Source organism: Heterodontus francisci, chromosome 39 (assembly GCF_036365525.1).
Source record: "Heterodontus francisci isolate sHetFra1 chromosome 39, sHetFra1.hap1, whole genome shotgun sequence".
NCBI classification, from domain to species: Eukaryota; Metazoa; Chordata; class Chondrichthyes; order Heterodontiformes; family Heterodontidae; genus Heterodontus; species Heterodontus francisci.
The window spans coordinates 42,323,174-42,348,791 of NC_090409.1; the positions used below are offsets into that span (position 1 = coordinate 42,323,174).

Here is a 25,618-nt window from a genome sequence, read left to right on the forward strand (position 1 = left end):
GGGAGGGTTGTCGGGGCTGGAGGAGGTTACAGAGATAGGGAGGGTTGTCGGGGCTGGAGGAGTTTACAGAGATAGGGAGGGTTGTTGTGGCTGGAGGAGGTTACAGAGATAGGGTGGGTTGTCGGGGCTGGAGGTGTTTACGGAGATAGGGAGGGTTGTAGGGGCTGGAGGAGGTTACAGAGATAGGGAGTGTTGTAGGGCCTGGAGGAGGTTACAGAGATAGGCAGTGTAGTAGGGGCTGGAGGAGGTTCCAGAGATAGGGAGTGTTGTCGGGACTGGAGGATGTTACAGAGATAGGGAGATTTGTAGAGGCTGGAGGAGGTTACAGAGATAGGGAGGGATGTAGGGGCTGGAGGAGGTTACAGTGATAGGAAGGTTGTAGAGGCTGGAGGAGGTTACAGTGATAGGGAGGGATGTCGGGGTTGGAGGAGGTTACAGAGATAGGGAGGGTTGTAGGGGCTGGAGGAGGTTACAGTGATAGGGAGGGATGTAGGGGCTGGAGGAGGTTACAGAGATAGGGAGGGTTGTAGGGGCTGGAGGAGGTTACAGTGATAGGGAGGGATGTAGGGGCTGGAGGAGGTTACAGAGATAGGGAGGGTTGTAGGGGCTGAAGGAAGTTACAGAGATAGGGAGGGTTGTTGTGGCTGGAGGAGGTTACAGAGATAGGGTGGGTTGTCGGGGCTGGAGGTGTTTACAGAGATAGGGAGGGTTGCAGTGGCTGAAGGAAGTTACAGAGATCGGGAGGGTTGTAGGGGCTGGAGGAGGTTACAGAGATAGGGAGGGTTGTAGGGGCTGGAGGAGGTTACAGAGACAGGGAGGGTATTAGGGGTTGATGGAGGTTACAGAGATAGGGAGTGTTGTCGGGCCTGGAGGAGGTTACAGAGATAGGCAGTGTAGTAGGGGCTGGAGGAGGTTACAGAGATAGGGAGTGTTGTCGGGACTGGAGGATGTTACAGAGATAGGGAGATTTGTAGAGGCTGGAGGAGGTTACAGAGATAGGGAGGGATGTAGGGGCTGGAGGAGGTTACAGTGATAGGAAGGTTGTAGAGGCTGGAGGAGGTTACAGTGATAGGGAGGGATGTCGGGGTTGGAGCAGTTTACAGAGATAGGGAGGGTTGTAGGGGCTGGAAGCGGTTACAGATATAGGGAGGGTTGTTGGGGCTGGAGGAGGTTCCAGATCTAGGGAGGGTTGTAGGGGCTGGAGGAGGTTACAGAGATAGGGAGGTTTGTCGTGACTGGAGGAGGTTACAGAAATAGGGATGGTTGTAGGGGCTGGAGAAGGTTACAGAGGTAGGGAGGGTTGTCGGGGCTGGAGTAGGTTACAGAGATAGGCAGGGTTGTGGGGGCTGGAGGAGGTACAGAGATAGGGAGGGTTGTCGGGGCTGGAGGAGGTACAGAGATAGGGAGGGTTGTAGGGGCTGGAGGAGGTACAGAGATAGGCAGGATTGTGGGGGCTGGAGGAGGTTACAGAGATAGGCAGGGTTGTGGGGGCTGGAGGAGGTTACAGTGATCGGGAGGGTTGTTGGCGCTGGAGGAGGTACAGAGATAGGGAGGGTTTGCGGGGCTGGGGGAAGTTACAGAGATAGGGAGGGTTGTCGGGGCTGGAGGAGGTTACAGTGATAGGGAGGGTTGCTGGCGCTGGAGGAGGTTACAGTGATCGGGAGGGTTGTTGGCGCTGGAGGAGGTACAGAGATAGGGAGGGTTTGCGGGGCTGGGGGAAGTTACAGAGATAGGGAGGGTTGTCGGGGCTGGAGGAGGTTACAGTGATAGGGAGGGTTGTTGGCGCTGGAGGAGGTACAGAGATAGGGAGGGTTTTCGGGGCTGGGGGAAGTTACAGAGATCGGGAGGGTTGTCGGGGCTGGAGGAGGTTACAGTGATAGGGAGGGTTGTTGGCGCTGGAGGAGGTACAGAGATAGGGAGGGTTGTGGGGGCTGGAGGAGGTACAGAGATAGGGAGGGTTGTCGGGGCTGGAGGAGGTTACAGTGATAGGGAGGGTTGTTGGCGCTGGAGGAGGTACAGAGATAGGGAGGGTTTTCGGGGCTGGGGGAAGTTACAGAGATCGGGAGGGTTGTCGGGGCTGGAGGAGGTTACAGTGATAGGGAGGGTTGTCGGGGCTGGAGGAGGTTACAGTGATCGGGAGGGTTGTTGGCGCTGGAGGAGGTACAGAGATAGGGAGGGTTTGCGGGGCTGGGGGAAGTTACAGAGATAGGGAGGGTTGTCGGGGCTGGAGGAGGTTACAGTGATAGGGAGGGTTGTTGGCGCTGGAGGAGGTTACAGTGATCGGGAGGGTTGTTGGCGCTGGAGGAGGTACAGAGATAGGGAGGGTTTGCGGGGCTGGGGGAAGTTACAGAGATAGGGAGGGTTGTCGGGGCTGGAGGAGGTTACAGTGATAGGGAGGGTTGTTGGCGCTGGAGGAGGTACAGAGATAGGGAGGGTTTTCGGGGCTGGGGGAAGTTACAGAGATCGGGAGGGTTGTCGGGGCTGGAGGAGGTTACAGTGATAGGGAGGGTTGTTGGCGCTGGAGGAGGTACAGAGATAGGGAGGGTTGTGGGGGCTGGAGGAGGTACAGAGATAGGGAGGGTTGTCGGGGCTGGAGGAGGTTACAGTGATAGGGAGGGTTGTTGGCGCTGGAGGAGGTACAGAGATAGGGAGGGTTTTCGGGGCTGGGGGAAGTTACAGAGATCGGGAGGGTTGTCGGGGCTGGAGGAGGTTACAGTGATAGGGAGGGTTGTCGGGGCTGGAGGAGGTTACAGTGATAGGGAGGGTTGTTGGCGCTGGAGGAGGTACAGAGATAGGGAGGGTTGTTGGCGCTGGAGGAGGTACAGAGATAGGGAGGGTTGTCGGGGCTGGAGGAAGTTACAGAGATAGGGAGGCGTTGGAAGCAATGGAGGGATTTGATATGATGTGGGAGAAGCAGAATTTTCGATGAACTGATGTTTACAGAGGATTCATGTTGATAGACGAGCCAGGAGAGAAGCATATTGGTGAGGTGTGAGTTGCGTTTATTAATACTCACCTCGTAGGGGGACTCTGTTTCTGGTTTCTTGTCCATTGGCAGGGCAAACCCATCACCTAGGAGAGAGAAATTAGATGAAATCTCTCACTCTCCTTTTCTACCTCTCTATCTTTCACTCTAACTCTGTCTTCCTTGTGTGTGTCATTCTCAGTACTTCCCTTGTAATCTCCATCCCACTCCATTTCTAAACCCTCTCTATTACTCTCTCTCCATCCCTACCTCTCTCTCTCTCCCATTGACCCTCTGTATCTTCGTCTCTCTGTCTCTCGCTCTCTATTACTCTCTCTTCATCCCACTCTCCCTCATTCGCCCTCCCTATCTCTCATTTTTTTCTCTCCCTCTGCCTCTCACTCTATCACATTCTCGCCTTTCATTTTTTCCTCTCCCTCATTGTCTTTCATTCTCTCTTTCTCACATTGAGTCTTTCATTCACTGCGTCACTATCTCAGTTTTCCTCTAAGTTCATTAGGCTGTCTCCCACTCGCTAACTTTCATTTTGTGTCTCTCTCCCTCAAGCTTTCCCCTTAACCTCTTTACGGCAACATCAAAGGGGCATTTTTCAGATTCTCCCTCATTAACTTTGTAACTGGCTTACTTCATCCTGAAGTCTGGTCCACTGGGATTGTTTACAGTGGGAGTGAACGGGAAGGGGTTTGGGTCCACTGAGATTGTGTACATTGGGAGTGAATGGGAAGGGGTTTGGGTCCATTGGGATTGTTTAGAGTGGGAGTGAACGGGAAGGGGTTTGGGTCCACTGAGATTGTGTACAGTGGGAGTGAACGGGAAGGGGTTTGGGTCCATTGGGACTGTGTACAGTGGGAGTGAACGGGAAGGGGTTTGGGTCCACTGAGATTGTGTACAGTGGGAGTGAACGGGAAGGGGTTTGGGTCCACTGGGATTGTTTACAGTGGGAGTGAATGTGAAGGGGTTTGTGTCCAGTGGGATTGTGTATAGTGGGAGTGTATGGGAAGGGGTTTGGGTGCATTGGGATTGTTTACAGTGGGAGTGAACGGGAAGGGGTTTGGGTCCACTGAGATTGTGTACAGTGGGAGTGAACGGGAAGGGGTTTGGGTCCACTGGGATTGTTTACAGTGGGAGTGAATGTGAAGGGGTTTGTGTCCAGTGGGATTGTGTATAGTGGGAGTGTATGGGAAGGGGTTTGGGTGCATTGGGATTGTTTACAGTGGGAGTGAACGGGAAGGGGTTTGGGTCCACTGAGATTGTGTACATTGGGAGTGAATAGGAAGGGTTTTGGGTCCATTGGGATTGTTTAGAGTGGGAGTGAACGGGAAGGGGTTTGGGTCCATTGGGATTGTGTACAGTGGGAGTGAACGGGAAGGGGTTTGGGTCCACTGAGATTGTTAACATTGGGAGTGAATGGGAAGGGGTTTGGGTCCATTGGGATTGTTTACAGTGGGAGTGAACGGGAAGGGGTTTGGGTCCACTGAGATTGTGTACATTGGGAGTGAATAGGAAGGGGTTTGGGTCCATTGGGATTGTTTAGAGTGGGAGTGAATGGGAAGGGGTTTGGGTCCATTGGGATTGTTTAGAGTGGGAGTGAACGGGAAGGGTTTTGGGTCCATTGGGATTGTGTACAGTGGGAGTGAATGGGAAGGGGTTTGGGTCCATTGGGATTGTTTAGAGTGGGAGTGAACGGGAAGGGGTTTGGGTCCACTGAGATTGTTAACATTGGGAGTGAATGGGAAGGGGTTTGGGTCCATTGGGATTGTTTACAGTGGGAGTGAACGGGAAGGGGTTTGGGTCCACTGAGATTGTGTACATTGGGAGTGAATAGGAAGGGTTTTGGGTCCATTGGGATTGTTTAGAGTGGGAGTGAACGGGAAGGGGTTTGGGTCCATTGGGATTGTGTACAGTGGGAGTGAACGGGAAGGGGTTTGGGTCCATTTGGATTGTGTGCAGTGGGAGTGAATGGGAAGGGGTTTGGGTCCATTGGGATTGTGCACAGTGGGAGTGAACGGGAAGGGGTTTGGGTCCATTGGGATTGTTCACAGTGGGAGTGAATGGGAAGGGGTTTGTGTCCACTGGGATTGTTCACAGTCAGAGTGAATGGGAAGGGGTTTCTGTCCACTGGGATTGTGTACAGTGGGAGTGAATGGGAAGGGGTTTGTGTCCACTGGGATTGTTCACAGTCAGAGTGAATGGGAAGGGGTTTCTGTCCATTGGGATTGTTTACAGTGGGAGTGAATGGGAAGGGGTTTGTGGCCACAGGGATTGTTTAGAGTGGGAGTTAATGGGAAGGGGTTTGGGTCCATTGGGATTGTGTACAGTGGGAGTGAATGGGAAGGGGTTTGTGTCCATTGGGATGGTGGAGAGTGGGAGTGAATGGGAATGGGTTTGTGTCCATTGGGATGGTGTAGAGTGGGAGTGAATGGGAATGGGTTTGTGTCCACTGGGATTGTGTACAGTGGGAGTGAATGGGAAGGGGTTTGGGTCCATTGGGATTGTTTACAGTGGAAGTGAAAGGGAAGGGGCACTGGGATTGTTTACAGTGGGAGTGAATGGGAAGGGGTTTGTGTCCATTGGGATGGTGTAGAGTGGGAGTGAATGGGAATGGGTTTGTGTCCACTGGGATTGTGTACAGTGGGAGTGAACGGGAAGGGGTTTGTGTCCATTGGGATGGTGTAGAGTGGGAGTGAATGGGAATGGGTTTGTGTCCACTGGGATTGTGTACAGTGGGAGTGAATGGGAAGGGGTTTGTGGCCACTGGGATTGTTTAGAGTGGGAGTGAATGGGAAGGGGTTTGGGTCCATTGGGATTGTTTACAGTGGAAGTGAAAGGGAAGGGGTTTGGGTCCATTGGGATTGTTTACAGTGGAAGTGAAAGGGAAGGGGCACTGGGATTGTTTACAGTGGGAGTGAATGGGAAGGGGTTTGTGTCCACTGGGATTGTTTACAGTGGGAGTGAATGGGAAGAGGTTTGGGTCCACTGAGATTGCGTCCAGTGGGAGTGAACACTAAGGCGTTTGTGTCCATTGGGATTGTGTATAGTGGGAGTGTATGGGAAGGGGTCTAGGTCCATTAGGATTGTGTACAGTGGGAGTGAACGGGAAGGGGTTTGGGTCCACAGGGATTGTGTACAGTGGGAGTGAACGGGAAGGGGTTTGGGTCCAGTGGGATTGTGGACAGTGGGAGTGAATGGGAAGGGGTTTGGGTCCATTGGGATTGTTTACAGTGGGAGTGAACGGGAAGGGGTTTGAGTCCACTCGGATTGTGTACAGTAGGAGTTAACGGGAAGGGATTTGTGTCCATTGGGATTGTGTACAGTGGGAGTTAACGGGAAGGGGTTTGGGTCCATTGGGATTGTGTACAGTGGGAGTGAATGGGAAGGGGTTTGGGTCCATTGGGATTGTGTACAGTGGGAGTGAATGGGAAGGGGTTTGGGTCCGTTGGGATTGTGTACAGTGGGAGTGAACGGGAAGGGGTTTGGGTCCATTGGGATTGTGTACAAAGGGAGTGAACGGGAAGGGGTTTGTGTCCATTGGGATTGTGAACAGTGGGAGTGAATTGGAAGGGGTTTGGGTCCACTGGGATTGTTTACAGTGGGAGTGAATGTGAAGGGGTTTGTGTCCATTGGAATTGTGTATAGTGGGAGTGTATGGGAAGGGGTTTGGGTCCATTGAGATTGTTTAGAGTGGGAGTGAACGGGAAGGGGTTTGGGTTGACTGAGATTGTGTACATTGGGAGTTAATGGGAAGGGGTTTGGGTCCATTGGGATTGTGTACAGTGGGAGTGAACGGGAAGGGGTTTGGGTCCACTGAGATTGTGTACATTGGGAGTGAATGGGAAGGGGTTTTGGGTTCATTGGGATTGTGTACAGTGGGAGTGAATGGGTAGGGGTTTGGGTCCGTTGGGATTGTGTACAGTGGGAGTGAACGGGAAGGGGTTTGGGTCCATTGGGATTGTGTACAAAGGGAGTGAACGGGAAGGGGTTTGTGTCCATTGGGATTGTGTACAGTGGGATTGAACGGGAAGGGGTTTGGGTCCATTGAGATTGTGTGGAGTGGGAGTTAACGGGAAGGGGTTTGGGTCCATTGGTATTGTGTACAGTGGGAGTGAATGGGAAGGGACACCGGGATTGTTAACAGTGGGAGTGAATGGGAAGAGGTTTGTGTCCACTGGGATTGTTTACAGTGGGAGTGAATGTGAAGGGGTTTGGGTCCATTGGGATTGTGTACAGTGGGAGTGAACGGGGAGGGGTTTGGGTCCACTCGGATTGTGTACAGTCGGAGTTAACGGGCAGGGATTTGGGTCCATTGGGATTGTGTACAGTGGGAGTGAACGGGAAGGGGTTTGGGTCCATTGGTATTGTTTACAGTGGGAGTGAATGGGAAGGGACACTGGGATTGTTTACAGTGGGAGTGAATGGGAAGAGGTTTGTGTCCACTGGGATTGTTTACAGTGGGAGTGAATGTGAAGGGGTTTGGGTCCATTGGGATTGTGCACAGTGGGAGTGAACGGGAAGGGGTTTGTGTCCACTGGGATTGTTTACAATGGGAGTGAATGGGAAGAGGTTTGTTTCCACTGGGATTGTTTACAGTGGGAGTGAATGGGAAGAGGTTTGGGTCCACTGGGATTGTTTACAGTGGGAGTGAATGTGAAGGGGTTTGGGTCCATTGGAATTGTGTATAGTGGGAGTGTATGGGAAGGGGTTTGGGTCCATTGGGATTGTTTAGAGTGGGAGTGAACGGGAAGGGGTTTGGGTCCACTGAGATTGTGTACATTGGGAGTGAACGGGGAGGGGTTTGGGTCCATTGGGATTGTTTACAGTGGGAGTGAACGGAAAGGGGTTTGGGTCCACTGAGATTGTGTACATTGGGAGTGAATAGCAAGGGGTTTGGGTCCATTGGGATTGTTTAGAGTGGGAGTGAATGGGAAGGGGTTTGGGTCCATTGGGATTGAGTACAGTGGGAGTGAACGGGAAGGGGTTTGGGTGCATTGGGATTGTTTACAATGGGAGTGAATGGGAAGGGGTTTGGGTCCATTGGGATTGTTTAGAGTGGGAGTGAACGGGACGGGGTTTGGGTCCATTGGGATTGTGTAGAGTGGGAGTGAACGGGAAGGGGTTTGGGTTGACTGAGATTGTGTACATTGGGAGTTAATGGGAAGGGGTTTGGGTCCATTGGGATTGCTTACAGTGGGAGTGAATGGGAAGGGGTTTGGGTCCACTGGGATTGTTCACAGTGGGAGTGAATGGGAAGGGGTTTGTGTCCACTGGGATTGTTCACAGTCAGAGTGAATGGGAAGGGGTTTCTGTCCACTGGGATTGTGTCCAGTGGGAGTGAATGGGAAGGGGTTTGGGTCCATTGGGATTGTTTACAGTGGGAGTGAATGGGAAGGGGTTTGTGTCCACTGGGATTGTGTACAGTGGGAGTGAACGGGAAGGGGTCAGTGTCCACTGGGATTGTGTACAGTGGGAGTGAATGGGAAGGGGTTTGGGTCCATTGGGATTGTTTAGAGTGGGAGTGAACGGGAAGGGGTTTGGGTCCACTGAGATTGTGTACATTGGGAGTGAATGGGAAGGGGTTTGGGTCCATTGGGATTGTTTAGAGTGGGAGTGAACGGGAAGGGGTTTGGGTCCATTGGGATTGCTTACAGTGGGAGTGAATGGGAAAGGGTTTGGGTCCACTGGGATTGTTTACAGTGGGAGTGAATTTGAAGGGGTTTGGGTCCATTGGGATTGTGTACAGTGGGAGTGAACGGGGAGGGGTTTGGGTCCACTCGGAATGTGTACAGTCGGAGTGAATGGGCAGGGATTTGGGTGCATTGGGATTGTGTACAGTGGGAGTGAACGGGAAGGGGTTTGGGTCCATTGGTATTGTTTACATTGGGAGTGAATGGGAAGGGAAACTGGGATTGTTTACAGTGGGAGTGAATGTGAAGGGGTTTGGGTCCATTGGTATTGTGTACAGTGGGAGTGAACGGGAATGGGTTTGTGTCCACTGGGATTGTTTACAATGGGAGTGAATGGGAAGAGGTTTGGGTCCACTGGGATTGTTTACAGTGGGAGTGAATGGGAAGAGGTTTGGGTCCACTGGGATTGTTTACAGTGGGAGTGAATGTGAAGGGGTTTGTGTCCATTGGGATTGTGTACAGTGGGAGTGAATACTAAGGGGTTTGTGTCCATTGGGATTGTGTACAGTGGGAGTGAACGGGAAGGGGTTTGTGTCCATTGGAATTGTGTATAGTGGGAGTGTATGGGAAGGGGTTTGGGTCCATTGGGATTGCGTACAGTGGGAGTGAACGGGAAGGGGTTTGGGTCCATTGGGATTGTGTACAGTGGGAGTGAATGGGAAGGGGTTTGGGTCCATTGGGATTGCGTACAGTGGGAGTGAACGGGAAGGGGTTTGTGTCCAGTGGGATTGTGTACAGTGGGAGTGAACGGGAAGGGGTTTGGGTCCATTGGGATTGTTTACAGTGGGAGTGAACGGGAAGGGGTTTGGGTCCATTGGGATTGCGTACAGTGGGAGTGAATGGGAAGGGGTTTGTGTCCAGTGGGATTGTGTATAGTGGGAGTGTATGGGAAGGGATTTGGGTGCATTGGGATTGTTTACAGTGGGAGTGAATGGGAAGGGGTTTGGGTCCATTGGGATTGTTTACAGTGGGAGTGAATGGGAAGGGGTTTTGGGTTCATTGGGATTGTGTACAGTGGAAGTGATTGGGAAGGGGTTTGGGTCCATTGGGATTGTGTACAGTGGGAGTGAACAGAAAGGGGTTTGGGTCCACTCGGATTGTGTCCAGTGGGAGTGAACGGGAAGGGGTTTGGATCCATTGGGATTGTGTACAGTGGGAGTGAATGGGAAGGGGTTTTGGGTTCATTGGGATTGTGTACAGTGGAAGTGAATGGGAAGGGGTTTGGGTCCATTGGGATTGTGTACAGTGGGAGTGAACGGAAAGAGGTTTGGGTCCACTCGGATTGTGTACAGTCGGAGTTAACGGGCAGGGATTTGGTTCCATTGGGATTGTGTACAGTGGGAGTTAACGGAAAGGGGTTTGGGTCCACTGGGATTGTGTAAAGTGGGAGTGAACGGAAAGGGGTTTGGTTCCACTCGGATTGTGTACAGTGGGAGTGAACGGGAAGGGTTTGGATCCATTGGGATTGTGTAAAGTGGGAGTGTATGGGAAGGGGTTTGGGTCCACTCGGATTGTGTACAGTAGGAGTGAACGGGAAGGGGTTTGGGTCCATTGGGATTGTGTACAGTAGGAGTTAACGGGAAGGGGTTTGGGTCCATTGAGATTGTGTGGAGTGGGAGTTAACGGGAAGGGGTTTGTGTCCATTGGGATTGTGTACAGCGGGAGTGAACGGGAAGGGGTTTGGGTCCATTGGGATTGTGTACAGCGGGAGTTAACGGGAAGGGGTTTGTGTCCATTGGGATTGTGTACAGCGGGAGTGAACGGGAAGGGGTTTGGGTCCATTGGGATTGTGTACAGTGGGAGTGAACGGGAAGGGGTTTGGGTCCATTGGGATTGTGTCCAGTGGGAGTGAATGGGAAGGGGTTTGGGTCCGTTGGGATTTTGTACAGCGGGAGTGAACGGGAAGGGGTTTGGGTCCGTTGGGATTTTGTACAGCGGGAGTGAACGGGAAGGGGTTTGGGTCCATTGGGATTGTGTATAGTAGGAGTTAACGGGAAGGGGTTTGGGTCCATTGGGATTGTGTACAGCGGGTTTGAACGGGAAGGGGTTTGGGTCCATTGGGATTGTGTACAGCGGGATTGAACGGGAAGGGGTTTGGGTCCATTGGGATTGTGTACAGTAGGAGTGAACGGGAAGGGGTTTGTGTCCATTGGGATTGTGTACAGCGGGAGTGAACGGGAAGGGGTTTGGGTCCATTGGGATTGTGTACAGCGGGAGTTAACGGGAAGGGGTTTGTGCCCATTGGGATTGTGTACAGTGGGAGTGAACGGGAAGGGGTTTGGGTCCATTGAGATTGTGTGCAGTGGGAGTGAACGGGAAGGGGTTTGGGTCCGTTGGGATTGTGTACAGCGGGAGTGAACGGGAAGGGGTTTGGGTCCATTGGGATTGTGTACAGTGGGAGTTAACGGGAAGGGGTTTGGGTCCATTGAGATTGTGTGGAGTGGGAGTTAACGGGAAGGGGTTTGGGTCCATTGGGATTGTGTGCAGTGGGAGTTAACGGGAAGGGGTTTGTGCCCATTGGGATTGTGTACAGCGGGAGTGAACGGGAAGGGGTTTGGGTCCATTGGGATTGTGTACAGCGGGAGTGAACGGGAAGGGGTTTGGGTCCATTGGGATTGTGTACAGTGGGAGTGAACGGGAAGGGGTTTGGGTCCATTGGGATTGTGTGCAGTGGGAGTTAACGGGAAGGGGTTTGTGCCCATTGGGATTGTGTACAGCAGGAGTGAACGGGAAGGGGTTTGTGTCCATTGGGATTGTGTACAGTGGGAGTGAACGGGAAAGGGTTTGTGCCCATTGGGATTGTGTACAGCGGGAGTGAACGGGAAGGGGTTTGGGTCCGTTGGGATTGTGTACAGTGGGAGTGAACGGGAAAGGGTTTGGGTCCATTGGGATTGTGTTTCGTAGGAGTTAACGGGAAGTGGTTTGGGTCCATTGGGATTGTGTACAGCGGGAGTGAACGGGAAGGGGTTTGGGTCCATTGGGATTGTGTACAGCGGGATTGAACGGGACGGGGTTTGGGTCCATTGGGATTGTGTACAGTGGGAGTGAACGGGAAGGGGTTTGGGTCCATTGGGATTGTGTACAGCGGGATTGAACGGGACGGGGTTTGGGTCCATTGGGATTGTGTACAGTGGGAGTGAACGGGAAGGGGTTTGGGTCCATTGGGATTGTGTACAGCGGGAGTGCATGGGAAGGGGTTTGGGTCCATTGGGATTGTGTACAGTGGGAGTGAACGGGAAGGGGTTTGGGTCCATTGGGATTGTGTACAGCGGGAGTGAACGGGAAGGGGTTTGAGTCCATTGGGATTGTGTACAGCGGGAGTGAACGGGAAGGGGTTTGGGTCCATTGGGATTGTGTACAGCGGGAGTGAACGGGAAGGGGTTTGGGTCCATTGAGATTGTGTACAGCGGGAGTGAACGGGAAGAGGTTTGGGTCCATTGGGATTGTGTACAGCGGGAGTGAACGGGAAGGGGTTTGGGTCCATTGGGATTGTGTACAGCGGGAGTGAACGGGAAGGGGTTTGGGTCCATTGAGATTGTGTACAGCGGGAGTGAACGGGAAGGGGTTTGTGCCCATTGGGATTGTGTACAGCGGGAGTGAACGGGAAGGGGTTTGGGTCCATTGGGATTGTGTGGAACTCCCCTAATCTTTTTGAAAGTAGTGACATTGGGATCTTTTCTGTCCACCGGAGAGGGAAGTCGGGGACTTCGGTTTAAGGACTGACGATGAAAAGGTTTCATACCACTCTTCCGTTCCTTTGCTGCCCTGCTGGCAAAGTAATAGATTGTCACGGCGATGACGATGGTAATGAGGACATCGCCAATGACGATTCCAGCAATGATGCCAGCGTCAATCCGGTAACAGTCTCCACATCCTGGAGGTTACAATGGCATGTGGTTAGAAGACAGTGTGGGACCCAAGTCTACAGATAAAGTCAGCACAACCTCATTCCAGCACCTCCATATACGAACATACAAATTCAGAGCAGAAGTAGGCCACTCGGCCCCTCGAGCCTGCTCCACCATTCAATATGATCATGGCTGAACGGTTTGTGTTTCGAATTCCGCACTCCCATCTATCCCCTGCCTCACAAGGATGTGTCTACCACCATCGTAAAAATATTCAGTGACCCCGCCTCCACCACCTTCTGAGGCAGAGAGTTCGAGAGTCGCACAACCCTCTGAGAGAAGACATTTCTCCTCATCTCTGTCCTGAAAGGGCGACCCCTAATTTTAAAACCGTGTCCCCTAGTTCTGGACTCCCCCATAAGAGGAAACATCCTCTCCACATCCACCTTGTCAGGACCGTTCAGGATCTTATAAAATTCAATCAAGTCTGCCCTCACTCTTCTAAACTCCAGTGAAAACAAGCCCAGTCTGTCCAACCTTTCCTCATAAGACAACCCGCTCATTCCAGGTATCAATCCAGTAAACGTGTTCTGAACCGCCTCCAACACATTTACATCCATCCTTACATAGGGAGACCAAAACTGCACACAGTATTCGAGATGTGGCCTCACCAATGCCCTGTCTTACTGAAGCATAATATCCTTACTTTTATTTTCAATTCCTCTCTTAACAAAGGAGAGCATTCCATTAGCCTTCTTTATTACTTGCTGTGCCTGCATACTAACCTTTTGTGACTGATGCACTGGAACACCTAGATCCCTCTGCACCTCAGAGTACTGTAGTCGTTCTCTGTTTAAGTAATACTCTGCTTTTTTATTCTTCCTGCCAAAGTGAACAACTTCACATTTTCCCAGGTGATACTTCATCTGCCAGATTTTTTGCCCACACACTCAACCTATATTGGTCTGCAACCTCCTTATGTCCTCTTCACAACGTACTTTCCTACTTATCTTGGTGTCATCTGCAAATTTAGCTAGCATGCCATCGTTCCCCTCATCTAAGTCATTGATATGAATTGTAGAAAGTTGAGGCCCCAGCACAGACCTCTGCGGGACTCTACTATCACACCCTGCCAATCAGAAAAGGATCCATTTATACATACTCTATTCTCTCCCTGCCAGCCAATCTTCTATCCATTCGAATATGTTATTCACAACACCATGAGCTCCTACTTTGCACAATAACCTTTTATGTGGCACCTTGTCAAATGCCTTCTGGAAATCCAAGTACAGTATATCTACGGGCTCCCCTTTATCCACAGGGCATGTTACTCCTTCAAAGAACTCCAATAAATTAGTTAAACACGATTGTAATTGTGATAAATATTGTAATGATATTGATTCTCACCATTCTGTCCATTGGCTGCGCCTGTCAATCAAAGAGCAGAGGTTAACAACAAAATCATCACATCAACACAAACACTTCCAATAACACAGAAAAGAAAGAGGCCAATCAGCCCCTTCTCGAGCCTGTTACACAGGAACAGGAGGAGGCCCATTCAGCCCCTTCTCGAGCCTGTTACACAGGAACAGGAGGAGGCCCATTCAGCCCCTCTCGAGCCTGTTACACAGGAACAGGAGGAGGCCCATTCAGCCCCTTCTCGTGCCTGTTATACAGGAACAGGAGGAGGCCATTCAACCCCTCTCGAGCCTGTTACACAGGAACAGGAGGAGGCCCATTCAGCCCCTCTCGAGTCTGTTACACAGGAACAGGAGGAGGCCCATTCAGCCCCTTCTCGAGTCTGTTACACAGGAACAGGAGGAGGCCCATTCAGCCCCTCTCGAGCCTGTTACACAGGGACAGGAGGAGGCCCATTCAGCCCCCTCTCGAGCCTGTTACACAGGAACAGGAGGAGGCCCATTCAGCCCCTTCTCGAGTCTGTTACACAGGAACAGGAGGAGGCCCATTCAGCCCCTCTCGAGCCTGTTACACAGGGACAGGAGGAGGCCCATTCAGCCCCTCTCACCCCTGTTACACAGGAACAGGAGGAGGCCCATTCAGCCCCTCTCGAGCTTGTTACACAGGAACAGGAGGAGGCCCATTCAGCCCATCTCGAGCCTGTTACACAGGAACAGGAGGAGGCCCATTCAGCCCCTCGATCCTGTTCCTCCATTCAATTACATCATGACTGATCTGTATCTTAACTCCATCTCCCCACCTTGGTTCTGTAACCCTTAATCCCCTCACCCAGTAAAAATCCATCAATCTCAGGTTTGAAATTTCCAATTGACCCCCGGCCTCGACAGCTTTCCAGGGGAGAGAGTTCCAGATTCCCACTCCCCTTTGTGTGAAGAAGTGCTTCCTGACATCACCCCTGAACGGCCTGGCTCTGATTTTAAGGTTCTGCCCCCTTGTTCTGGACTCCCCCCTTCCCCCACCAGAGGAAATAGTTTCTCTCTATCGACCCGATCGAATCCTTTAATCATCTTAAACATTGAGTTTGCCCTTTTTGGCGAGATTAACATCTGTGTGGAATTGTGACACTTGCAGTTTATAACTCAAACAAGATTCCTCTTCATATTACCAAATACTTACCGAAAATAAACAGGCCATTCGGCCCATCTGCTCAGTGCTGGTGTTTCTGCTCCAGGCGAGCCTCCTCCCACCCCCTCTTCATCTCACCCACTCAGCAATATGATGACATCCCATTCTTCGAAACTCCAACGAGTATAGGCCCAACCTGCTCAACCTTTGACAACCCCTTCATCTCAGGGATCAACCAAGTGAACCTTCTCTGAACGGCTTCCAATTCAGGTATATCCTTACTTAAATAAGGAGACCAAAACTGGACTGTCTTCTCTAAGTGTAGTCTCACCAACAGCTAGTTAGCCATTCCTCTATCCATGCTGATATATTGCCCCCCAACACCATGAGCACACATCTGGTGAGGGTTGTAGGGGCTGGAGGAGGTTACAGAGAGAGGGAGGGTTGTAGGGGCTGGAGGAGGTTACATAGATAGGGAGGGTTGTAGGGGCTGGAGGAGGTTACAGAGACAGGGAGGGTTGTAGGGGCTGGAGGAGGTAACAGAGATAGGGAGGGTTGTAGGGGCTGGAGGTGGTTACAGAGATAGGAAGGGTTGTAGGGGCTGGAGGAGGTGACAGAGATGAGGGGGGCGGGGTGGTTGCAGAGGCTGGAGGTGGTTACAGAGATAGAGATTGTTGTAGGGGCTGGAGGAGGTTACAGAGATCTGGGGGGGTTGTAGGGTCTGGAGGAGGTTACAGAGATAGGGAGGGTTGTAGGGACTGGAGGGGGTTACAGAGATAAGGAGGGATGTAGGGACTGGAGGAGGTTACGGAGATAGGTAGGGTTGTAGGGTCTGGAGGAGTTACAGAGATAGGGAGTGTTGTAGGGTCTGGAGGAGGTTACAGAGATAGGGAGTGTTGTAGGGACTGGAGGGGGTTACAGAGATAGGGAGTGTTGTAGGGTCAGGAGGAGGTTACAGAGATAGGGAGTGTTGTAGGGACTGGCGGAGGTGACAGAGATAGGGAGTGTTGTAGGGTCTGGAGGAGGTTACAGAGAGAGGGAGTGTTGTAGGGACTGGAGGGGGTTACAGAGATAGGGAGTGTTGTAGGGTCAGGAGGAGGTTACAGAGATAGGGAGGGTTGTAGGGAGTGGAGGCGGTTACAGAGATGGGGAGGGTTGTCAGGACTGGTGGAGGTTACAGAGATAGGAAGGGTTGTAGGGGCTGGAGGGGTTTACAAAGATAGGGAGGGCTGTAGGGACTGGAGGAGGTTACAGAGATAGGGAGGGATGTATGGACTGGAGGGGGCTACAGAGATAGGGAGTGTTGTAGGGACTGGAGGAGGTGACAGAGATAGGGAGGGTTGTAGGGACTGGAGGAAGTTACAGGGATAGGGAGGGTGGTAGGGACTGCAGGGGGTTACAGAGATAGGGAGGGTGGTAGGGGCTAGAGGGGGTTACAGAGATAGGGAGGGTTGTCGCGACTGGAGGGGGTGACAGAGATGGGGAGGGTTGTAGGGACTGGAGGGGGTTACAGAGATAGGGAGGGTTGGAGGGACTGGAGGGGGTTACAGAGATTGGGAGGGTTATTGGGACTGGAGGAGGTTACAGAGATAGGGAGGGTTGTCGGGACTGGTGGAGGTTACAGAGATAGGGAGCATTGTCGGGGCTGGAGGAGGTTACAGAGATAGGGAGGGTTGTAGGTACTGGAGGGGGTTTCAGAGATAGGGAGTGTTGTAGGGACTGGAGGGGGTTACAGAGATAGGGAGTGTTGTAGGGACTGGAGGTGGTTACAGAGATAGGGAGGGTTGTAGGGACTGGAGGGGGTTACAGAGATAGGGAGTTTTGTAGGTACTGGAGGGGGTTACAGAGATAGGGATGGTTGTAGGGACTGGAGGGGGTTACGGAGATAGGGAGTGTTGCAGAGACTGGAGGGGGTTACAGAGATAGGGAGTGTTGTAGGGACTGGAGGTGGTTACAGAGATAGGGAGTTTTGTAGGTACTGGAGGGGGTTACAGAGATAGGGATGGTTGTAGGGACTGGAGGGGGTTACGGAGATAGGGAGTGTTGCAGGGACTGGAGGGGGTTACGGAGATAGGGAGTGTTGCAGGGACTGGAGGGGGCTACAGAGATAGGGAGTGTTGTAGGTACTGGAGGGGGTTACAGAGATAGGGAGTGTTGTAGGGACTGGAGGGGGTTACAGAGATAGGGAGTGTTGTAGGGACTGGAGGGGGTTACAGAGATAGGGAGTGTTGCAGGGACTGGAGGGGGTTACAGAGATAGGGAGTGTTGTAGGGTCTGGAGGAGGTTACAGAGAGAGGGAGTGTTGTAGGGACTGGAGGGGGTTACAGAGATAGGGAGTGTTGTAGGGTCAGGAGGAGGTTACAGAGATAGGGAGGGTTGTAGGGAGTGGAGGCGGTTACAGAGATGGGGAGGGTTGTCAGGACTGGTGGAGGTTACAGAGATAGGAAGGGTTGTAGGGGCTGGAGGGGTTTACAAAGATAGGGAGGGCTGTAGGGACTGGAGGAGGTTACAGAGATAGGGAGGGATGTATGGACTGGAGGGGGCTACAGAGATAGGGAGTGTTGTAGGGACTGGAGGAGGTGACAGAGATAGGGAGGGTTGTAGGGACTGGAGGAAGTTACAGGGATAGGGAGGGTGGTAGGGGCTAGAGGGGGTTACAGAGATAGGGAGGGTTGTCGCGACTGGAGGGGGTGACAGAGATGGGGAGGGTTGGAGGGACTGGAGGGGGTTACAGAGATAGGGAGGGTTGGAGGGACTGGAGGGGGTTACAGAGATTGGGAGGGTTGTTGGGACTGGAGGAGGTTACAGAGATAGGGAGGGTTGTCGGGACTGGTGGAGGTTACAGAGATAGGGAGCATTGTCGGGGCTGGAGGAGGTTACAGAGATAGGGAGGGTTGTAGGTACTGGAGGGGGTTTCAGAGATAGGGAGTGTTGTAGGGACTGGAGGGGGTTACAGAGATAGGGAGTGTTGTAGGGACTGGAGGTGGTTACAGAGATAGGGAGGGTTGTAGGGACTGGAGGGGGTTACAGAGATAGGGAGTTTTGTAGGTACTGGAGGGGGTTACAGAGATAGGGATGGTTGTAGGGACTGGAGGGGGTTACGGAGATAGGGAGTGTTGCAGAGACTGGAGGGGGTTACAGAGATAGGGAGTGTTGTAGGGACTGGAGGTGGTTACAGAGATAGGGAGTTTTGTAGGTACTGGAGGGGGTTACAGAGATAGGGATGGTTGTAGGGACTGGAGGGGGTTACGGAGATAGGGAGTGTTGCAGGGACTGGAGGGGGTTACGGAGATAGGGAGTGTTGCAGGGACTGGAGGGGGCTACAGAGATAGGGAGTGTTGTAGGTACTGGAGGGGGTTACGGAGATAGGGAGTGTTGCAGGGACTGGAGGGGGCTACAGAGATAGGGAGTGTTGTAGGTACTGGAGGGGGTTACAGAGATAGGGAGTGTTGTAGGGACTGGAGGGGGTTACAGAGATAGGGAGTGTTGTAGGGACTGGAGGGGGTTACAGAGATAGGGAGTGTTGCAGGGACTGGAGGGGGTTACGGAGATAGGGAGTGTTGCAGGGACTGGAGGGGGCTACAGAGATAGGGAGTGTTGTAGGTACTGGAGGGGGTTACAGAGATAGGGAGTGTTGTAGGGACTGGAGGGGGTTACAGAGATAGGGAGTGTTGTAGGGACTGGAGGGGGTTACAGAGATAGGGAGTGTTGCAGGGACTGGAGGGGGTTACAGAGATAGGGAGTGTTGTAGGGACTGGAGGTGGTTACAGAGATAGGGAGGATTGTAGGGACTGGAGGGGGTTACAGAGATAGGGAGTGTTGTCGGGACTGGAGGGGGTTACAGAGATAGGGAGTGTTGTAGGGACTGGAGGGGGTTACGGAGATAGGGAGTGTTGTAGGGACTGGAGGGGGTTACGGAGATAGGTTCGGGGACGGGCGAGGTGCCAATGGAGGAGTTTGAAAACAAGGATGTGAATTTTAAAGTGGAGCTGTTGTCTAACTGGGAGCCAGTGTCGGGTAACAGTGGATGACGAGGGAACTGAGTTCCAATCGGTAATTGAGAGCCCAGAATTGGAGTTCAGCATTGTCCCACTGAAGGGAAAGGGGAAATGTATTGAAAAAGCAGAAGTATCTGGAATCAGTGACAAAATATCCTGTTTGCAACGCAGCATACTGTGAAATCATTTCTCAGTCTCGTTTACTTCCCGATCCTGCTACTTATTTCAGCACAAAATGTGGAACTGTGTACTCGGTAAATATCAGTACAGCGATCAGACTGAATTCAGTCAAAATCACAAACACTGCAATAACAACCTGCACTGAGATAGTGCCAATAACCTTTCTACACAAGGAGCTTTACAGGATCCACATCAGGAGATATTAGGGACAGGCGACCAAAAGCTCAGCCAAAGCGTTCGGTTTTTCAGCAGCGTCTTCAAGGAGGAAAGCCGGGTAGAGAGGGGGCAAGGCCATGGAGGGAATTGAAAACGAGGATGAGAATTTGAAAGTGGAGGTGTTGTCGGACTGGGAGCCAGTGTAGGTCAGCGAGTAACAGGGGGTGACGGGTGAACGGGACTCGGTCAGAGTTAGTACATGGGGAGGGCAGCGGAGATTTGGAACAAGTTTACAAAGGTAAGAATGTGGGAGACCAGCCAGGAGAGCATTGACACAGTCGGGTCTCTCTCGGGGGCTAGACTAGTCCGCTAGTTTTAGTCTCTCCCACAAGGGGAAACATCCTTTCAAGATCCACCCTTTCAGGCCCCTTCAGGAACTTATATGTTTCAATAAGGTAACCCCTCATTCTTCTAAACGCCAATGAATATATCCAACCTGTATAACCTTTCCTCATAAGATAACCCCTTCATCCCCGGAATCAGTCGAGTAAACCTCCTCTGCACTGATTCCAATGCAATTGCATCCTTTCTCAAGTAAGGTGACCAAAACTGTACACAATACTCGAGATGTGGTCTCACCAATACCGTGTATAACTGCAGCAAAACATCTCTACTTTTATATTCCATTCCCCTTACAATGAACAGCAACATTCCATTTGCCTTCTTAATCACTTGCTGTACCTGCATACGGACCTTTTGTGATTCACGCACTAGGACACCCAGATCCCTCGGTATCTCAGAGTCCTGCAATCTCTCTCCATTTCGATAATATGTGACTTTCTATTTTTCCAGCCAAAATGGACAAGTTCACACATTGCACTCCACTTGCCTAATCGTTGCCCACTCACTTAACCTATCTAGAGTTTGGAAGTTTGAGAATTCTCTTCCGCAACTGGTAATCGATGCTGGATCAATTGTTAATTTTACATCTGAGATTGATAGATTTTTGTTAACCAAAGATATTAAAGGATAAGGGACAAAGGCGGGAATCTGGAGTTAGGTCCCAGGTCAGCCACGATCTCATTGAATGGCCTCTTCCTGTTCCTGTGTTACTATGTGTGTGCCCCTCGAGCCTGTTACACAGGAACAGGAGGAGGCCTATTCAGCCCCCTCTCGAGCCTGTTACACAGGAACAGGAGGAGGCCCATTCAGCCCCCTCTCGAGCCTGTTACACAGGAACAGGAGGAGGCCCATTCAGCCCCTCTCGAGCCTGTTACACAGGAACAGGAGGAGGCCCATTCAGCCCCCTCTCGAGTCTGTTACACAGGAACAGGACGAGGCCCATTCAGCCCCTTCTCGAGCCTGTTACACAGGAACAGGAGGAGGCCCATTCAGCCCCCTCTCGAGCCTGTTACACAGGAACAGGAGGAGGCCCATTCGGCCCCTCTCAAGCCTGTTACACAGGAACAGGAGGAGGCCCATTCAGCCCCTCGAGCCTGTTCCACCATGCAATTAGATCATGACTGATCTGCATCTTAACTCCATCTCCCCCCCCCTTAATCCCCTCACCCAGCAAAAATCCATCAATCTCAGGTTTGAAATTTCCAATTGACCTCCGGCCTCGACAGCTTTCCGGGGGAGAGAGTTCCAGATTCGCACTCCCCTTTGTGTGAAGAAGTGCTTCCTGACATCACCCCTGAACGGCCTGGCTCTGATTTTAAGGTTCTGCCCTCTTGTTCTGGACTCCCCCCTCCCCCCACCAGAGGAAATAGTTTCTCTCTATCGACCCGATCGAATCCTTTAATCATCTTAAACCCCTCTCGATTCGATCACCCCCCTTAATCTTCTACACTCGAGGGGAGACAAGCCCAGTCTGTGCAACCCGTCCTCGTAATTTAACCCTTTCAGCCCCGGGATCGTTCTGGTGAATCTGCACTGCACCCCGCCCCCGAGGACAGTATATCCTTCCTGAGAGGCAGGGGACCCAGAACCGAACACAGTGACTGCAGACGGGGTCTGAGCAGAGCTTTATGTATCACTGAAGTATTACTTTCACCTTTATGTATTTCCATCCTGTGGAATGGTCAACACTCCATTTAGCTTTTTAACTATTATTTATTGCTGTCGTCGCACTCCCCATCATTTCTGTACTTGGACCCCGAGATCACTCTGCTCCTTGACAGTTCATTGTTTCTCACCACTTCGAAAATACTCAAATTGATCTTACACAGGTCCCAAACTGAACTACAACTGCTCTATTTTAACCCTCAATCACGAAATCTATCGATCTGTCTCCATGTGTGTATGAGGGACCGGCAACCAAAAGCTCGGTCAGAAAGGTCGGTTTTTAAGGAGCGTCTTGAAGGAGGAGAGAGAGAGAGAGGCGGAGAGGTTTAGGGAGGGAATTCCAGAGCTTAGGGCCCCCAGGCTGCTGAAGGCACGGCCGCCAATGGTGGAGCGATGGGAATCGGGGGATGGGTGAGAGGCCGGAATTGGAGGGAGCGCAGAGATCTGGGAGGGTTGTAGGGGCTGGAGGAGGTTACAGAGATAGGGAGGGTTGTAGGGGCTGGAGGAGGTTACAGAGATAGGGAGGGTTGTAGGTGCTGGAGGAGGTTACAGAGATAGGGAGGGTTGTAGGTACTGGAGGAGGTTACAGAGACAGGGAGGGTTGTAGGGACTGGAGGAGGTTACAGAGATAGGGAGGGTTGTAGGTGCTGGAGGAGGTTACAGGGATAGGGAGGGTTGTAGGGGCTGGAGGAGGTTACAGAGATAGGGAGGGTTGTAGGGGTTGGTGGAGGTTACAGAGATAGGGAGGGTTGTAGGAGCTGGAGGGGGTTACATAGATAGGGGGGGTTGCAGGGGCTGGAGGATTTTACAGAGATGAGGAGGTTTGTAGTGTCTGGAGGAGGTTACAGAGATAGGGTGGGTTGTCAGGGCTGGAGGAGGTTACAGAGATAGGGAGGGTTGTCGGGGCTGGAGGAGGTTACAGAGATAGGGAAGGTTGTAGGGGCTGGAGGATGTAACAGAGATAGGGAGGGATGTAGGGGCTGGAGGAGGTTACAGAGATAGGGAGGCTTGTCGGGGCTGGAGGAGGTTACAGAGATAGGGAGGGTTGTAGGGGCTGGAGGTGGCTACAGCGATAGGGAGGGTTGTAGGGACTGGAGGTGGTTACAGAGATAAGGAGGGTTGTGGGGGCTGGAGGAGGTTACAGAGATAGGGAGGGTTGTCAGGGCTGGAGGAGGTTACAGAGATAGGGAAGGTTGTAGGGGCTGGAGGAGGTTACAGAGATAGGGAGGGTTGTAGGGGCTGGAGGAGGTTACAGAGATAGGGAGGGTTGTCGGGGCTGGAGGATGTAACAGAGATAGGGAGCGATGTAGGGGCTGGAGGAGGTTACAGAGATAGGGAGGGTTGTAGGGGCTGGAGGAGGTTACAGAGATAGGGAGGGATGTAGGGGCTGGAGGAGGTTACAGAGATAGGGAGGGTTGTTGGGGCTGGAGGATGTAACAGAGATAGGGAGGGATGTAGGGGCTGGGGGAGGTTACAGAGATAGGGAGGGTTGTAGGGGCTGGAGGAGGTTACAGAGATAGGGAGGGTTGTAGGGGCTGAAGGAGGTTACAGAGATAGGGAGGGTTGTAGGTGCTGGAGGAGGTTACAGAGATAGGGAGGGTTGTAGGTACTGGAGGAGGTTACAGAGACAGGGAGGGTTGTAGGGACTGGAGGAGGTTACAGAGATAGGGAGGGTTGTAGAGGCTGGAGGAGGTTACAGAGATAGGGAGGGTTGTAGGGGCTGGAGGAGGTTACAGAGATAGGGAGGGTTGTAGGTGCTGGAGGAGGTTACAGAGATAGGGAGGGTTGTAGGTACTGGAGGAGGTTACAGAGACAGGGAGGGTTGTAGGGACTGGAGGAGGTTACAGAGATAGGGAGGGTTGTAGGTGCTGGAGGAGGTTACAGGGATAGGGAGGGTTGTAGGGGCTGGAGGAGGTTACAGAGATAGGGAGGGTTGTAGGGGTTGGTGGAGGTTACAGAGATAGGGAGGGTTGTAGGAGCTGGAGGGGGTTACATAGATAGGGGGGGTTGCAGGGGCTGGAGGATTTTACAGAGATGAGGAGGTTTGTAGTGTCTGGAGGAGGTTACAGAGATAGGGTGGGTTGTCAGGGCTGGAGGAGGTTACAGAGATAGGGAAGGTTGTAGGGGCTGGAGGATGTAACAGAGATAGGGAGGGATGTAGGGGCTGGAGGAGGTTACAGAGATAGGGAGGCTTGTCGGGGCTGGAGGAGGTTACAGAGATAGGGAGGGTTGTAGGGGCTGGAGGTGGCTACAGCGATAGGGAGGGTTGTAGGGACTGGAGGTGGTTACAGAGATAAGGAGGGTTGTGGGGGCTGGAGGAGGTTACAGAGATAGGGAGGGTTGTCAGGGCTGGAGGAGGTTACAGAGATAGGGAGGGTTGTCAGGGCTGGAGGAGGTTACAGAGATAGGGAGGGTTGTCAGGGCTGGAGGAGGTTACAGAGATAGGGAAGGTTGTAGGGGCTGGAGGAGGTTACAGAGATAGGGAGGGTTGTAGGGGCTGGAGGATGTAACAGAGATAGGGAGCGATGTAGGGGTTGGAGGAGGTTACAGAGATAGGGAGGGTTGTAGGGGCTGGAGGAGGTTACAGAGATCGGGAGGGATGTAGGGGCTGGAGGAGGTTACAGAGATAGGGAGGGTTGTTGGGGCTGGAGGATGTAACAGAGATAGGGAGGGATGTAGGGGCTGGGGGAGGTTACAGAGATAGGGAGGGTTGTAGGGGCTGGAGGAGGTTACAGAGATAGGGAGGGTTGTAGGGGCTGGAGGAGGTTACAGAGATAGGGAGGGTTGTAGGTGCTGGAGGAGGTTACAGAGATAGGGAGGGTTGTAGGTACTGGAGGAGGTTACAGAGACAGGGAGGGTTGTAGGGACTGGAGGAGGTTACAGAGATAGGGAGGGTTGTAGGGGCTGGAGGAGTTTACAGAGATAGGGAGGGTTGTAGGGGCTGGAGGAGGTTACAGAGATAGGGAGGGTTGTAGGTGCTGGAGGAGGTTACAGAGATAGGGAGGGTTGTAGGTACTGGAGGAGGTTACAGAGACAGGGAGGGTTGTAGGGACTGGAGGAGGTTACAGAGATAGGGAGGGTTGTAGGTGCTGGAGGAGGTTACAGGGATAGGGAGGGTTGTAGGGGCTGGAGGAGGTTACAGAGATAGGGAGGGTTGTAGGGGTTGGTGGAGGTTACAGAGATAGGGAGGGTTGTAGGAGCTGGAGGGGGTTACATAGATAGGGGGGGTTGCAGGGGCTGGAGGATTTTACAGAGATGAGGAGGTTTGTAGTGTCTGGAGGAGGTTACAGAGATAGGGTGGGTTGTCAGGGCTGGAGGAGGTTACAGAGATAGGGAGGATTGTCGGGGCTGGAGGAGGTTACAGAGATAGGGAAGGTTGTAGGGGCTGGAGGATGTAACAGAGATAGGGAGGGATGTAGGGGCTGGAGGAGGTTACAGAGATAGGGAGGCTTGTCGGGGCTGGAGGAGGTTACAGAGATAGGGAGGGTTGTAGGGGCTGGAGGTGGCTACAGCGATAGGGAGGGTTGTAGGGACTGGAGGTGGTTACAGAGATAAGGAGGGTTGTGGGGGCTGGAGGAGGTTACAGAGATAGGGAGGGTTGTCAGGGCTGGAGGAGGTTACAGAGATAGGGAAGGTTGTAGGGGCTGGAGGATGTAACAGAGATAGGGAGGGATGTAGGGGCTGGGGGAGGTTACAGAGATAGGGAGGGTTGTAGGGGCTGGAGGAGGTTACAGAGATAGGGAGGGTTGTAGGTGCTGGAGGAGGTTACAGAGATAGGGAGGGTTGTAGGTACTGGAGGAGGTTACAGAGACAGGGAGGGTTGTAGGGACTGGAGGAGGTTACAGAGATAGGGAGGGTTGTAGGGGCTGGAGGAGGTTACAGAGATAGGGAGGGTTGTAGGGGCTGGAGGAGGTTACAGAGATAGGGAGGGTTGTAGGTGCTGGAGGAGGTTACAGAGATAGGGAGGGTTGTAGGTACTGGAGGAGGTTACAGAGACAGGGAGGGTTGTAGGGACTGGAGGAGGTTACAGAGATAGGGAGGGTTGTAGGTGCTGGAGGAGGTTACAGGGATAGGGAGGGTTGTAGGGGCTGGAGGAGGTTACAGAGATAGGGAGGGTTGTAGGGGTTGGTGGAGGTTACAGAGATAGGGAGGGTTGTA

General features: G+C 52.5%; 1 protein-coding gene across 1 annotated transcript in view; it reads right to left on the reverse strand.

Moving 5' to 3' along the window:
• The window catches only part of LOC137352794 (TYRO protein tyrosine kinase-binding protein-like), a 46,730-nt gene that overhangs the window by 19,046 nt on the left and 2,066 nt on the right, over positions 1 to 25,618 (reverse strand). The window contains exons 2-4 of the mRNA XM_068018622.1: positions 13,923 to 13,943; positions 12,410 to 12,541; positions 3,017 to 3,072 (exon numbers count right to left, since the gene is read on the reverse strand). Of these exons, the coding sequence (XP_067874723.1) occupies positions 3,017 to 3,072; positions 12,410 to 12,541; positions 13,923 to 13,943 (209 nt within the window). The remainder of the gene's footprint in view (positions 1 to 3,016; positions 3,073 to 12,409; positions 12,542 to 13,922; positions 13,944 to 25,618) is intronic.